The sequence below is a fragment of the Panthera pardus genome, unplaced genomic scaffold (assembly GCF_024362965.1).
Source record: "Panthera pardus isolate Hobbes unplaced genomic scaffold, ASM2436296v1 HiC_scaffold_25, whole genome shotgun sequence".
In the NCBI taxonomy this organism is placed as follows: domain Eukaryota; kingdom Metazoa; phylum Chordata; class Mammalia; order Carnivora; family Felidae; genus Panthera; species Panthera pardus.
In genome coordinates, this window is record NW_026526821.1 from 25,227,559 (window position 1) to 25,244,094 (window position 16,536).

Sequence of the window (16,536 nt, forward strand, 5' to 3'; positions counted from 1 at the left end):
TAGGCCATACTACACTGTTTTCATCACTACAGCTTTGTAGTATAGTTTGAAATCAGGAAGTGTGATGCCTCTGGCTTTGTTCTTTCTCAAGACTGCTCTGGCTATTCAGGTCTTTTGTGGGTCCACATAAATTCTAGAATTATTTGTTCTAGTTCTGTGAAAAATGCCATTGCATTAAATATGTAGATTGCTTTGGGTAGTACAGACATTTACACAATATTAATTCTTCCAATCCATGAGCAGGAATATCTTCCTATTTATTTGTATCTTAATTTCTTTCATCAATTTCTTATAGTTTTCAGGTCTTTCACCTTCTTAGTTAAATTTATTCCTAAGTATTTTATTCTGGGTTTTTTTTTTTGTTTTTTTTTTTTTTTGGCTCTTTTCAGTTTATTACACAAAGGACTTAAACTAGTCCAAGTTAAAAGCAGACCCCAAATCATCATCTTTACAAGAAGCTATAAGATTTTTAAACAATGTAACAAAGGACAGAAAGGAAATTCTACCCATTGTGAGGAAATCCCCACTTAAGCTTCAGTGAGCCAAAGGCACTTAAAACCCATGAACCTTCAGCTGGTTGTCCTTAGCCCGTCCAATCTCTAAGAGGAACTGGCATATATTCTTTTTTTTAATTTTTTTTTTAACGTTTATTTATTTTTGAGACAGAGAGAGACACAGCATGAATGGGGGAGGGGCAGAGAGAGAGGGAGACACAGAATCAGAAGCAGGCTCCAGGCTCTGAGCCATCAGCCCAGAGCCCAATGCAGGGCTCGAACTCATGGACCGTGAGATCGTGACCTGAGCTGAAGTCGAACACCTAACCGACTGAGCCACCCAGGCGCCCCTGGAATATATTCTTACACTGGTCACCCTGTAGCTAAATTACTTCTCCATGTTCTGGATGCTCAATTAAAGTACTATGACAGGCAAATTTCTTCTTAAACACCTTCACTAGTTTTTGTCGTAATCATCAACAATGCTTTTAGACAGTAGTATAGGTCTTCCTGCCATTTCTTTGTTGAATTCTTATATATATAATCCTCAGTGCCAGCAGGAGGCAGATCATCACCCTTACTTGCATCAGCAAAGGGGTCAAAAGAGTGGAGGTTCTGGACAGTGGAAATAAATATGATTTCTTTTCTTTGGTGGAAAAGGCCTATAGGAGAAGGGGTGGGGAAAAGGTGGGGGGAGGTGATAGAGCATCGGGGAAGCAAGCGGGTTCAAGGGGCAGGCAGCTGAGTCCCTCGTGGCGGCTCAGTCACCAGGGCTATTTTATTCTTCTTGATGCAATTGTTAAGTGGGGCTGTTTTCTTGTTTTCTCTTTCTGATAGTTCCTTATTAGAGTATAGAAATACAACAGATTTTTGTATATTAATTTTGTACCCCACAACTTTATTTATTAGCTCTGAGAGTTTTTTGGTGGAATCTTTAAGGTTTTCTATATATAGTATCATGTCATCTGCAAATAGTGATAGTTTTCTTCTTCCTTTCCAAACTGGATGACTTCTAGCTACCTTCTTTTAAAAGGGACCATCTGAAATGAAATGCAAATGTTTACCTATAAAGCACTAAGACCAAAAAGATTTGGGATCTCAGCATCAAGGTCCCTAAACAGTACACAATATCCAAATCCATTTCAAAAGCCTTAGTTTCCTTTTCTCAAATATACTACTCTATACTCAACACAGCTAGATAAAAGGAGAGGTTCTTCTGCAACTTCCAGTCACAACTCTAGACCTGAGGTGGTGTCAAATACCAAACATGAGTGTCTACACCCAATCCCTACCCCAGTCGACCCCACCCCACTCCAACCTATAACTGCCTACTTGTTTAAGGACCAACACAAAAGATCACATTGTCATCTCAACCCTAAACTGGAGAACTGCTCCTTTCTTCAAATCTCTACCACATATGCCATTTAGGGTGCTCCTGTGGCTGGCCCTTACAGACACTACCGCACTTTAATTATTCCTGTCTACCAAGAGTATGGGCTTTCTGAGAGCAGGATCATTCGACAGGCCTCACACTTGATGAATTGGATGAATGTCTGAACTTCTGCTTTGGGACTTGTAGAGCCTTCAGCTCTAAGCAAACTCAACTGCCCTGATTGTTCAATGAGAGAAAACTTTCCTCAGCAGATTGTGCCAAGTCCCAGGCCTAGCACCCCAAGCAACCTGGTGCTTGATTCACTATCACCCCAAATCCAGAAAAATATCATTTTATGGAATCAAACAGGGCAGGTTCATGATGGAATTCCCTGCACTGATCCTCTCCCACCATTTATATACTTCATTATCCCATATAACTCCTTTCCCCCTGGCTGAGAAGTTCTCTGAATCTTTTTTTACTTTATCCATAAGTTCCTGAAAGGTACGCTTAGGATGGCTGTAAGACTCCAGTGAAAAAACATATGGGTTATTTAGTTGTGGTAACTTTTTTTTCTCTGAAAGAGCCACAGATCTGTTTAACAGATCTGTAGGATCCATTGGGCCAAGCTGTGTCTTTTTCACTGCCTGGAAATCCACACAGCATCTCAGATGGCTCCTAACATAGAACTGACTCTCAGAGAACATCTGTCCCTCCTGATGCAGTTAACTGGTGGATCAGAACACTACCAATGCCATAGAAACAGAACAGGAAACAGCCACAAAGCCACTGAACCAAGAAATCACAACTCTCTGAAAAATCATTTCTGGTAGAAAAAAAAACTTAAAAAAAAATTCATTTCCTAGCCACCCCCAACCCCCAAGTGGAATTAATTCCTCTTCACTTGGGGTTTTTATAGCACTCTATACAAGCCTCACTGGGTAAAAATTCTTTACCAACTGGTCCCCCCACTAGGCAGTAGTGCTTCCTAAGGATGGGAACTGCACCCAATTTGTCACCAGGGTTGCCAGTGCCTAACAATCAGTGGGTCCTCATGACTGACAGCTTGACTAAATACTTCTCAATTACCCAGATGACTGACTTCTTTCATGAAGAAGGCCATTACCCCATTAGCAGGATATGTGCTTCAAGTTTTTCAAAGGTGGGGGAGCCAGATTCTACTGAACCAGCCACATTCTGTGGCCTCACTGGGTTTGGAGGTAGCTGAAGGCATCTGGAAACTGATTGAGTTGGGTAAGAGTTCAATCTCTGAGCAGCAACAGAAGTGAGCAAACTGACCCAGAAGACAGCATCCCTGAGTATCCAGGAATGAATAGTGACATGGGCATATAAAAAATGCCCACTATTGTCATTTAATCCCCACAACAGAGAGGTGTCTCTCAAACTTTAATGTGCATACAAACCACCTGGGGATCTCATAAATACGCAGGTTCTGCTTCTGTAGGGCTGGCAGGGACTGAGAATCTGTATTTCTTTTTTTTTTTTTTTAAATTTTTTTTCAACGTTTTTTATTTATTTTTGGGACAGAGAGAGACAGAGCATGAACGGGGAGGGGCAAAGAGAGAGGGAGGCACAGAATCGGAAACAGGCTCCAGGCTCCGAGCCATCAGCCCAGAGCCTGACGCGGGGCTCGAACTCACGGACTGCGAGATCGTGACCTGGCTGAAGTCGGACGCTTAACCGACTATGCCACCCAGGCGCCCCTGAGAATCTGTATTTCTAACACATTCCCAAATACTCCCATGGACTACACTTTGAGTAGCAAAGTTGTAAAGGAGTTATTAAATACTGTTTTTGCAGCTGAAAAAGCTGATGCTCAGAGATACAAGGAAACTTGCTGCATATCACAAAACCAGCAAGGGGCAGAGGTGGAATATAAGTCAGGTCTTCTGATCCTAAGCCCATCACCTTTTCCACCGTACCATGCCATTAACCTTTTGACCTAAACAGCCACAACCACGGAGATGTATAGTTTTCCTGCATCCCTCAAATAAGCCCTCCAGCCAGTTTTGCCTTATATGGAAGAGGGAAGAGGTAGAACTACAAATATCAGCTATGGGAGAATCAAGACGGCTAGATGCTTTTGTCAAGAATTTCAATCATCCAGGGGCACTTGGGTGGCTCAGTCGGTTAAGTATCCTAAACATCTGACTTTGGCTCAGGTCATGATCTCATGGTTCGCGAGTTTGAGCCCCGTGTCAGGCTCTGTGCTGACAGCTCGGAGTTTGGAGCCTGCTTTGGACTTTGACTTTCTCTTTCTCTCAAATATAAAACATTAAAAAAAAAAAAAAATTTAAATCATTCAACCCTTCAGTTAAGACTCCTTAAAGGCCAAACTTTAGTAGTTCCTAGATGTTCATTCTTTTTTTTTTTTAACTTTTTTTTTTTTAACGTTTATTTATTTTTGAGACAGAGAGAGACAGAGCATGAACGGGGCAGGGGCAGAGAGAGGGAGACACAGAATCTGAAATAGGCTCCAGGCTCTGAGCTGTCAGCACAGAGCCCGACGCAGGGCTCGAACTCACGGACCGCGAGATCATGACCTGAGCCGAAGTCGGCTGCTTAACCGACTGAGCCACCCAGGCGCCCCAAGATGTTCATTCTTTTATTAATGAAAGGTCACCAGAAACATAATTTGCTTAAAAACAAAAAACCAAAAACCTGTCTCAGTGATATGGAAATTATCAGGGCCATTTAGTACACAGAATCAAATTAATTCCTAGACAAATGGCTAGCCCTGCATGTTCTGGCCTACGCTGCTCAGACCTTGGCTGGAATATTCAGAAATTCAGCTCTGCTCACTCCACAATTTAAAGGAAACGCCGATAAAGAGGAGCACATCCAGAGGAGGGCAACAGGGAAAGAACAGAAATACCTGGCAACAGCCAACGGAACAGAGATCTGTCCTAGAGAAGTGGCAGGCTTGAAACATTAAGCACTATCTTCCCTGATTTATCTTACTGAAGGAGGATTAGACCTGTTCTCTTTGGCCCCAAGAGGCAGAATTAGCAATTAGCTTTCCCAAGGGAAGAAACGCTGTTCACAATCCTCTACTGTCAGAGCCAGGATTTGCCCCCAGGCCTTGTACCACATTCTTTTTACGAGCCCAAACTGCTTCCCTACAGAGCTACCTCCTCAACCTGTACTGCAAGTAGGCACTACAGGAAGAAAGATCTCAGTTCCAAAGAAAGGTGATTTTATAGTCAGAGCTATCCAAAGACAGACGATGCTGCAGTATGGGAGGATAGAGCACCTAATACAAATCCTGTCAGCATAGAGGTTCAATCGGAGGTTAATCGCTTGGCAGGAATACTGCAAAGGGAATTTGGGCACCGGATGGGTGGCTGGGTGAAATGAACCTGCCAACCCTCAGAGATGAATTAATCTATTCCTGCTGTATTGTCCTCTAATACTTCATTTGTACACTTACCATGCTTTGCCTTTTATCAGTTACTTGTACATGTATGTGTCTTCCTCACTGAAGTGTGAGCCCTTGTAGGGAGAAAGTAGTGTCTTATCCATCTTTATATCCTTTATTTTGCCCAAGACTATACATGGGAAACCAAGGACACATTGACATCTCTCCTATGTTCCAGGCACTCTGCTAGGCACTTTACATGTATCAACTTATTCCATATCCTCACAAGAATCCTAAGAAGTAGGTATTATTTTTCCCCTTTTTATAGATGGGGATATTGAAAACTCAGAGAGGATAAGTAACTGCCAAGGTACTGCTGGTGAGTGGTGAGACCAGCATTCAAACAGAGAAATCTTTTGCCTAAACCATCATGCTGCCTTCCTCCCGGAAGGAACTCTATAAGCATCTGCTGGTTTGAGCCAAACACCTTAAAAACAGGCTATATTATATCCAGATAGGTCTGTTCTTGTTTCCTGTTGCTAAGTTCAACTTTTCCTTCTAAATATAACCATCTATCCTCAAAATGACCATTCTAAAGTTGTATTGTTTGAAGATCCTCTCACTCTTTTAAAGACAATGGCACAGCATAAAAAATTCTGAGCAAGAGGCCCAAATTTTCATAAACTTTTCCCACCCAAAGGAATTCCTCAAGACTCCAAGAGCTTCCCTTCTCCCATTCAGCCCTGGCTCCACCTCAGGGCTCTGGACCACTGGAAACAAATCAGGTCCTGGCTTTCTGCCTCAGGGATATAGGGCTCCCATACATCTTCACAAGCTATTTTCCAAGATCTCACTCTCTGCACACAAACCCAACCATGGACAACACTAAATTTCCCTCAGCAAAATAGTCAAGCTCAAAGGTCCTCACATGTAGCTAAACTTCCAAACAAAATCTATCTTGAATTTCAAAGCACATTATAAACCTCCTGGCAGGCACTTAAAAATATTTAATCTCCCTGCCAAATGGGGCAAAAAAAGATTTTTGTCATTTGAATCAAAGGCACCAGCATGTTTGGACAGCCAACACATAAGGCCTCTCTGACACTCCATCTGTCTTAAGAAGTAAACCAAACCCAATCTGGCCAGCCATTTCTTCAAACAAGAAACTTAAGCGTCACCAAGGGAAATTCCCACTGCTCAGTTCCCTGGGTGAGTTTTGGATTTTCCATCCCAGGGCCTCCGGAAAAGGAGATCCTGCTGACACATGCACCAATAAGATGCTGTACTTTTCTACCTGATACCCTGAGTCTAGAGAACCAAAAGGCCACATTCACTATAAATGTAACTTATTAAGATGTCTTCCCACATGCTAACATTTTAAAGCAATTCTATTAAACATGAGAGAGTCACCCTGGCTCCAGCAATGAACAGGACTTAATGATGATGTATTTCCTGTGAGCACACAGCCTCTCTACATCCATCAGACATTTTCGACTAAACCTAAATTAACCTGTAAATGAACTGATTTGCATCCATAAATCCAATAGACATGTATTGGTGTAGGGTGTTTAAGGTACCCAGTCTCATACCCATTTCCTAATCTTATACAGTTCTTGTTAAACTAAAATATGATCCTTTCTACAAGTTGTTTTCATCTTTATTAAAACAGGACAAAAGGCAAATCTGAACCACCTAGGGTAGATACTTCATAACTCATTACAATGCCTTAAGAAGAAAAAAAAATCTTTGATATTTGATCATCTGTCTTAGTACCACTAAGTGGTACTGTCTTAGTACCACTAAGTGGTTCCTTTCCACAGTACCACTAACAGGGTACTGTGGAAAGGAACCAAAAAAAAAACACCTAAGTTTGAGTGATTTTTGTCAGTTCACCTAGACTGATTTCCATCCACTTCTCAGTTAAAGGACTTTTCCATTTTGACAATCAAACCAAAGAAATCTGAGCAGCAAGGGGCACCTGGGTGGCCCAGTCAGTTAAGCGGCCAGCTCTTGGTTTCAGCTCGGGGTCATGATCTCGCAGTTTGTGAGTTTGAGCCCTGTGTCGGGCTCCACACTGACAGTGTAGAGCCTACTTGGGATTCTCTCCCTCTCTCTGCTCCTCCCCTGCTCCCATACTATCTCTCTCTCTCAAAATAAATAAGTAAACTTAGAAAGAAAGAAAGAAAGAAAGAAAGAAAGAAAGAAAGAAAGAAAGAAACCTGAGCAGCAAAACCTTTACCAGAAAAGTGTACTTTCATACCCACAACGTGTCACACTTTTTTATATACTATCTTAGCTCATCTTCACCAAAGGTTATGTGAGATGAATATTATTTCTACTTTATACAAAAGGAAAGGTGATGATACTTAAGTCCCTTGAATGGCAGGGACCATGTCTGGTTTCTCTATATTTCCAGCACTGAGCATGGGGCCTAGGACACAGTTTAAGAGCCTACCACATGCTTAAGAATGAATATGTGGGGTGCCTGGGTAGCTCAGTTGGTTGAATGTCCAACTCTTGATTTCAGCTCAAGTCATGATCCCAGGGTCATGAGATTGAGTCCTGCATTGGGCTCTGAATCAAGTGTGGAACTGCTTAAGATTCTCTCTTTCCCTCTGTCTCCACCCCCCCATAAATTAAATAAAATAATTTAATATAAAAAGAATGAATACATGACTAAAGGAAAGGAAAAGAAATTTGGCAAAAATATGCAATCCAAATTTTGCTCCAGGCCCCTAACTAAAACTACTTCCTAGAACACATCTGTGCACTGCAAATAATCTACTTGAGCTTCAGAGATTTGTTTTATTTATTTTTAATTTTTAATTTTAATTTAATTTTATTTGAGAGAGGGGGCGGGGAGAGGGAAAGAGAGAAACCCAAGCACGTTCCACACCCAGCATGGAGTCCAATGCTGGGCTCGATCTCACAACCCTGAGATCACAACCTGAGCTGAAATCAAGAGTCAGACGTTTAACTGACTGAGCCACCCAGGCACCCCTTCAGAGATTTGTTTTAAAGGACAATTTATCATCTTTCCAATGTGTATGCCACAAGGACCTGGCCGGGCTGGGCAACAGGGCCGGGCATGGTCCTATCTCACTTCTTTTCCCCCCACTCAGCACCACACCTTGCCCAGGTGGGTGTTTAATGAGCCGAGTGATGACAAAGGTAATGATGATGCCTTCAGCCATCATGGGAGTAAACAGAACACAAGATGCCCACAGCCACCAGAAGAACTGGTCTCTGAATCAAGTTACATCCTCTCTTGAGCCTCATTTTCTTCTCTGTACAATGGGAATAACAGAACATAGTCAACAGATGGTTTCCATTAATTTAATAGATACTTACTGAACATTAACCATATGTCAGACCCTATGCTAGGGGACACAGTGATGAACATAAGCATCCAACCTACCTCAAGGAGTTCATAATCTCACAATGGATGCTGTGAGACTCAGGAAAAAAGAAGTTTTACAAACTTCAAAGGACTACACAATTATGAAGTATTGCTCCTCCTCTGTGTTTCTCACCTTGATTAATGGCATCACCATCCACCCAGTTGTCCAAGCTGTAAACCTGGGAATCGTCCTCAACTCCTCCCTGCTTCATCCTGCCCCCAAGTCCCATAAGTCACCAAGCCTCTTTTGATTCTCCTTCAGAAAAGTCTAACATGCATTACTTCTCATCTAGTTTTCCACGCTTCTACTCTAGGCCCTTTGTTCCCACCTGAATAATTACAAGTCTCCTTATAATAATGATAATGGCAAGCATTTATTGATCACTTACCATATGGCAGGCATATGCTAAGAGCCTTGCACACATAACACAATTTAACCCAATAAGGTAGATATTAGTACTCCTATTCACAGAGGAGAAATCTAAGGTTCAGAGTAACCAGCCCAAGGCACCAGCTAGTAAATGATAAATCTACGGCTCAAATCGTGTCTATGAGATTTTCTATCCTTATGTCTTAATGGATTCCTGCCTCCAGCCCCTTCCTGGTTGGTCTACACTCCTTACTTACTTATACGCTGCTGCTGGTATACTCTTTGGAAACCTAAGCTGATCTGTCTCTTCTGCATTAAGACAGCCAGTGGCTCCTCAGCATTTCCAGGTTGAGGTCTGAGGCTACAGGCCAGTCTGCAGTTACTTATCTGCTGTCTCACCCCATATCACTCTCACTGCTCCCAAACTCCCTGCTGACCCGTCTCACACTTCCCTCATCTCTGAAGCCCCCCTTGCCCTTTCCCTTCCAGACAGGAACCTCCTCCTATGCAGCCTCAGACCCATGTTCACACGTTTCAGCACCGACTGGTATGTTTCTCTCCCTTCTCTACCCCTTCCTCTCTTCCTCCTCCTACTCCTTTTCCTCCTCCACTCTCTCACTCTCTCTTTTACACACACACACACACACACACACACACAAACTACAACAAAAACACACCCACTACCAATCCTGAATTCCTGGAAGGCACGCACAGTGTATTTCCATCTGATTGTGCAGATCCCACCACAGTAGCAAGCCAATAAGTGACTAACTGGACGGTATGTGGTGGTGTTAATACCTCACAGCACTACCCCAATAGGCAGATAAGACCTTGATGCTAAAAGACCTCTGGTCTAAAAGACCAGAAGATGCTAAAAAAGAAGGGCAGCTTATAGTAGCTCCTGTCCTCTCAGCCAAACTCAAAGAGACAGACTGGGGGCACCTAGGTGGCTCAGTCAGTTAAGTGTCTGACTCTTGATTTTGGCTCAGGTCATGATCTCGAGGTTTGTGGGTTCAAGCCCCGCATCAGGCTCTGCACTGATCATAAGAAGCTTGCTTGGGATTCTCTCTCTCTCTCTCTCTCTGTCCCTCCCTTCCTCAAAATAAATAAATAAACTTAAAAAAAAAAGAAAAGGAAGAAGACAGACTGTTTTCAGCAAAATTATTACAACGAGCTGAGACTGGTCCTCCACAGTCTGCTGGTACCCTCTCTAAGCCTCTTGAAAGAAAATTCAATCACCTCTAAAACTGCAAAAACTAAACTAGCTCCAGACCAAAAGACCTCAGAAGAATCTCCCTCTCAGATGGGAGATGAGGTCAAGTGATACCCTCTCCTCCACCACCCTGCAACAGGCAAAGCTTTCCAAAATGCAGACTGCTAAAAACACAGACTCTAATAAACAATAGAGGATCCTGACTGAGGGAGAGTCATCAGAGAAAAAAAGCTAGAGGCAGCAAAATCTAACCCCGTTCTCTATCTCCAGGGCTACCTACAGCTGGCATCCAGGCCACAAATGGACGACAGCAACTATCTCAGGCCTCCTTGCTCCCACTCTCACCCCTGACCTGTCTACTTTCCAAAGAGCAGCTAGATGGTGTTTTTAAAACTCTATCAATGCTAAGCACACACTCCTGGACAATACCCTGCAACATCTTGCCACCCACTTGAAATAAAACCCAAACTCTACCAGGAAGTCCAAGGTCCACTCAATCCCCATCTTCCTAGTTCATACCACTCTCCCCTTCAATTGCTACATTCCAGACCCAGAGGTCTTCTGTTTCTTAAAACAGGCCAACCTCCAGGCCTTTTCCTTTGCTGTTTTCCCTGAGTGGAAAGCTCCTCCTCTAGCTTTTTACAGAGCTGGTTTCTTAAGGCTCAGTTCAAACTTGACTTTTTAAAAGAGGTCTTCCCCTGGCACCTCTTTTCCCATTCCATTGCACCCTATCAGATCATCTTTTTTTAAGCACCCACCACCACTAGACAATATTTTTTTCACTTATTTTCCTATTTCTGTCTTCTCATTAGGGTGGAAGCTGTGCTTTGTTCATCCTGTGAATATGCAGCAAAGAAAGCACTCAAAAAAATTTTTCCAGAGTATTTGTTGACTATCAGCAGAGAAGCACCCTCAGGATAAGCTATTCTGTTCTTCTGTTAGAACGAAGAAAACTACTATTTAGCCCCTACTATGTGCTGTAAAGTCACTGTAAAGAAATGATCTTCTTTCAGAGAGGTAAAGTAACTAGCTCAAGGTCACGCAGCTAGTAACTAGCAGACTTCTAAATTAAATACTTGTTTGTGCAGTTCCTCAATCCCTCTCACCTTTGCTTCCCTCTGGGGGCGGGAGGAGGCGTTGTCACCCTATAGTTCAATCTCATATTGCCATAACAACAAAATGATCAAATATCTCTAAACTGCTTTACAGTTACTAAAGCATTGTCACGTTCACCTTAAGAAGAATACAAAGCACTTGCCCAGAAAGCCATACAACAACAGAAGTATATTAAAAGCATGCCTCGAGTTCACTATCCCCACCCTGACCCCCAGTAGAGGGGACTGGGAAGGAGTCACCGCCAATGGAGGAATGGAGTCCCTATTTCTGGTTCAGAGGGATGGGGAAGGGATGGGGAAAGGATGGGGGAAGCCATGGGGAAGCCGTGAGTCACCCGTGAAGGCTTCTGCTGCTACCAGAAACTCTGATAAGCCCTGGCTATGAGACAGCAAGCAGTGAATCACAGATCTGGAAGGCACTTGCTGATGGACGGGGAAAATGAGGCCTCAAGAAGGAAAGCAACTTACTCAAGTTCACTCAGCAAGTGAACAGAGACGGTACCAGGGGTCTCCGCTCTCCCACTCCCCTTTTCTTTCCATCAAGGAGGTCTCTCAAGGCGAATTGTGAGTGGGAAATGGGGGAAGGGCTGGGGCAGCTCCTAGACCCCCCACAGAGGGTCAGGAGAAGGCAGGGCGAGGACAAGGAAGGGCACATGAGTTAGGATGGGGGGCAGAAATGAGCCAATAAGGAAGAGACAGCAGTGTCTCGAAGGTGGGTGAGGGCAGGCCTGAGAGAGGAGGAAAAGGCGGAAGAGAACAGAATATAGGGCGGGCGGAGGGAAGTGCTGAGAAACCAGGATCCGAAGGGGCCTGGCGGGGTAGGGAGAGCCTGAGGGGAAAGGCAGGAATGAGAGTCTGATGGTGGAGGCGTCCAAGGCCCCAAGGGACACTCAAGGGAGCCAGAGGGGAGGGGTCCGGAAAGGCCCAGAAGGGAGTCTGACCGGGGAGAGTTCCAGGGTCCGGGCAGACCCCGGGGCGTGTCTGACGACGGTGGAGTCCGGGCCCGGAGAGCCTAGAGAGTCCGAAGGGACTGGGCCGACTCACCGCGCTTGTTTTTGGTGCCGTGCTTCTTGGCGGCGGTCAGCTCCTGCTCGATCTTCGTCTCCAGGAATTCCTGCTTCTTACTTAGCATCTCCTCCGTGTCCCGTAGCCGCTGGATGGCATCCTGAGGGGTCGGGCCGCCCTTGCCGGCCTTACCCCCTCCGGCCCCGAACAGCTTGCCGAACACCGACATGGTTGCTGCTCGCCGCGCCGGCCTGCGCCGCCCGCTCCGGCTCGGCTCGGCTCGGCTCCAGCGCCCGCTCCTGGCCCCGCCGCTCCCTGCCGCCACAGGCCTCTCCGCCGCCTCCGCCCCGCAGCTGGGCTCGGCCGCGCCACCTCCCACAGGCCCCCACGCCCGGGGCCGGCCAGCGTCAGAGCAATACGTCGCTGACTACAACTCCCGGAGGGCAACGCGCCGGCCGTGCCTCAAACCTAATGGAAGAAGGCGCACTGCATGCCGGGAGACTATAGTCTTCCGGCTTGAGGCGCTCCGCGGCGCGTCTTTTTGGTCCAGCTAGAGTCAAAGGACGAGGTTGCATGCTGGGAAATGTAGTCTCCTTGGAGCCCGTTCTGTAGAGGTAGAAGGACTAGAAGAGAAATAATATTTTTCAAAACGTTAATTAGCATTATGTACATTCTGTGATCCAGGAATTTTGCAAAGTGCTTTACACACATTATCACATTTAATTCTCACAAGTTTAATGATAGATAATACTGTTCCTATTTTGTAGGTGAGTAACCAAGACTCAGAGAAACTGAGTGGCTGACTAGCTTAATTGACTAGTCCTGTCTTTGTATACTTTGTTCCCTCTACCTAGAATGCCTTTCTACTCTTTATTCGCCTAGCAGGTTCTTGGAAACCTAGTAGAAACTAACAGCCTTGGCACTGGAGTTAGACTGCAAAGGTTCAAAACGCACCTTGCAACTTAGGCAAGTTACTTCCCCTACTCTGTGTGCCTTCCTGTCTGAAACTGTAAACTAGAAATGATAATAACAAGACCACCTCCAAGTTTATATGAGATAGGTAATGTAAAGTGTTTATTTAGCATGGCCTAGCTAGGTGCTCAAAAATTTATTCCTTATTCTTGGTCATCATTATACACACTAATAATTAAACCAGGAAGAGACCCAGAACTTTCAAAAGTAGTAGAAGTATTGAAGAGTTTTTTGTCCGTGCATTATACAGATCACTGTGGTTATGGGGCCACATTTCATTGTTTTCCCTTGTCCTTTGCTGTCAAGAATCACTTCTCCCTTGGGGCACCTGGGTGGCTCAGTCAGTTAAGTGTTCAACTCCGTTTTGGCTCAGGTCATGGTCTCCCAGTTTGTGAGCCCCATGTCGGGTTCTGCGCTGGCAACTAGGAGCCTGCTTGAGATTCTCTCTCTCCCTCTCTCTGACCCTCCCCTGCTCATGGTCGGTCTCTCTCTCTCTCTCTCTCTCCCTCAAAAAAAAAAAAAAAAAAAATCACTCTCCATCCATTAGCAGTGAGGCAGCATCTAGTAGCCAATACCTACCCTAAGCCAGCATTCTAATTTGCTGCTTCCAATCTTTTATTTGGAAGTCTTGTTACTTGTCACTTAGCCTTGTATGAAATCAAAGGGTAAACCAGTTCTGAGTGAGGGTCTGAAGTGCTCTCCAATAAAGAAAAACATATCTTCTCAAAGTGCTTTTTTATCCCTTTCTGGATCTTCCAAATATGTGAAGTTGTTTTGAAGTGAGTTTCAAATAAATGAAAGTTTAACTGAAAATTTTCTCTATTATTTCACATACAAGTCTTGTCTCCTTCCCAGACTATGATCTACATGTAGATAAAAACCTACCTCACATTAAAAAGAATTTTTTTTTAATACCTCAGATGTTGTTGTTCTTATTGTAATCAGCCACAGTCCCAGCCTACATACACAGAGAACCATTTCCAGAGGATGGGAAAGTTTATTTCACCCAACTTTCCAGGTTGGAAGGAATTTTTCAAATGTGAGAGACATGCCAGAACTGTCAAGAATCACAGCTGCATAAATTATGAAACATAAGTCACACTTGTGCTTGTTTTGTAATTGAGATATTGCAAGGTTTTATCAAAATACAAAAATATCAATAAGGAGGCTTCATTAGCGCCTCCTCGTGGCTACAGCAACCCCTCCATACTTAAGCAATTTATTTCCTCCCCTCTTATCTAAGTCATGCTGCAATCAGGCATACAGGTAGCAAAAGACTTGCTGGCTTTGAGCCATGACTCAATGAATATATGAGCAGGAGACACTATAGGCTTTACCACCATCAATGTCTTATATTGCTGTGGGATAAACTGAGGGTGATAGCAGAAGCCCTCATGTCATAACTGGAGCCTAGAAAAACATCTTAGGGATATGATAACAGAACATTTCGATTTTATCTTGAGTACCAACCCCAATCAATTGGTGTAGGGTGCTCAGATTGCTGGATTGAGAAGAATTCTGAGGCTGCATCAGGACTCCCTGAAAAATGTGCTGAGATCTATTTGTGATGTTTACCTGGAGTGTGGGATAGGAAGTGGTGATATTTGGGCAAGGTAGCTGCAATCCTGGCTGAGAATCCAACTGCCTTGGTAGAAATTCATAGGGTGGGCTGACTCAACACAGGAGAGCCCGGAGAATTCATTTTTTCTGGTCTCTTGGGCAAATGCACAGCCTTTTCAAGCCATGACTGACTGGTGCTAAAAATTATGTGAAAGGGGTGTCTGGGTGGCTCAGTCTAAGCGTCTGTTGATATTGGCTCAGGTCGTAATCTCATCGATGGTGAGTTCAAGCCCCACGTCGGGTTCTGTGTTGACAGCACAGAGCCTACTTGGGATATTCTCTCTCTCTCTCTCTCTCTCTCTCTCTCTCTCTCTCTCTCTCTCTCCTTCTCTCTGCCCTTCCCTCTCTCTTTCTCTCTCTAAATAAATAAATAAGTTTTAAAAACTATGTGAAAAGAGTGACCTATCGTTACATGCAACAACCTGGATGATTTGCAGATATTAGGCTGAGTGACAGAAATCAGACTCAAGTCTGTATGATTCAATTTATACAGAGTTCAAAACCAGGCAAAACTAATCTATGGCGATAGATGTTAGAATAGTGGTTACCTTCAGGTGTGGTACAGACCAGGCAGAATGATATTTGTGGGGTGCTGGACAGGTTCTATATCAAGATCCAGTGGTATTCACCTGCCTGTATACAAATTAACCTGTCTTCATAATGAAGATAACTGCCCTTCACATATCTTATGTACTTTACTAAATATATTGCCATTTTTAAAACTTGTCTGGTAAGAGCAGCAATAGAAGCATACAGTTTTTATTAATTTGCAAAGTGCTCTCACTTACAAAATCTCATCTGCATCCACCAAAGCCCCAAGAAATAAGCATTACTATACCATCTACTGCTTACTGTTTATTTATTTTTTTACTGTTTATTACTTTTTTTTTTTTTTGAGACAAAGAGAGACAGAGCATGAACGGGGGAGGGTCAGAGAGAGGGAGACACAGAATCTGAAGCAGGCTCCAGTCTCCAAGCTGTTAGCACAGAGCCTGATGCAGGGCTCGAACTCATGGACTGTGAGATCATGACCTGAGCCGAAGTCAGATGCTTAACCGACTGAGCCACCCAGGCGCCCCTGTTTATTATTTATTTTTGAGAGAGACAGACAGAGCATGAGTGGGGGGTGGGCAGAGAGAGAGGGAGACACAGAACCCGAAGCAGGCTCTAGGCTCTGAACTCTCAGCACAGAGCCCGATGTGGGGCTTGAACCCACGAACTGTGAGACCATGACCTGAGCTGAAGTTGGACACTTAACCGACTGAGCCCCCTGGGCGCCCCTATCTACAGCTTGCTGTTGAAGAAACCGAGGCCCAGAGAATAGAATTTGCCTAAGGTCACATGGTTAAAGACACTCAGCTATATATTTATTTGTAAACTTCTTTAATTATTTTTTTAAGTAGGCTTCACACCCAGCACAGAGCCCAACATGGGGTATGAACTCAGGACCCTGAGATCAAGACCTGAACTGAGATCAAGAGTTGGATGCTTAACAGACTGAACCACCAAGGCACCCCTGTAATCTTTAAAAATATCAAGTCAAGAAAAGCTGAGTTAATAAAACTTGGTATGATAGGTTTCAAATTGTTGGGGCAC

General features: G+C 44.1%; 1 protein-coding gene across 1 annotated transcript in view; it reads right to left on the minus strand.

Moving 5' to 3' along the window:
- The window catches only part of CHMP4B (charged multivesicular body protein 4B), a 53,099-nt gene extending 40,366 nt beyond the window's left edge, over window positions 1–12,733 (minus strand). The window contains exon 1 of the mRNA XM_019458757.2: window positions 12,388–12,733. Within this exon, the coding sequence (XP_019314302.1) occupies window positions 12,388–12,577 (190 nt within the window). The 5' untranslated portion in view covers window positions 12,578–12,733. The remainder of the gene's footprint in view (window positions 1–12,387) is intronic.
- Window positions 12,734–16,536: the final 3,803 nt, after the last annotated feature.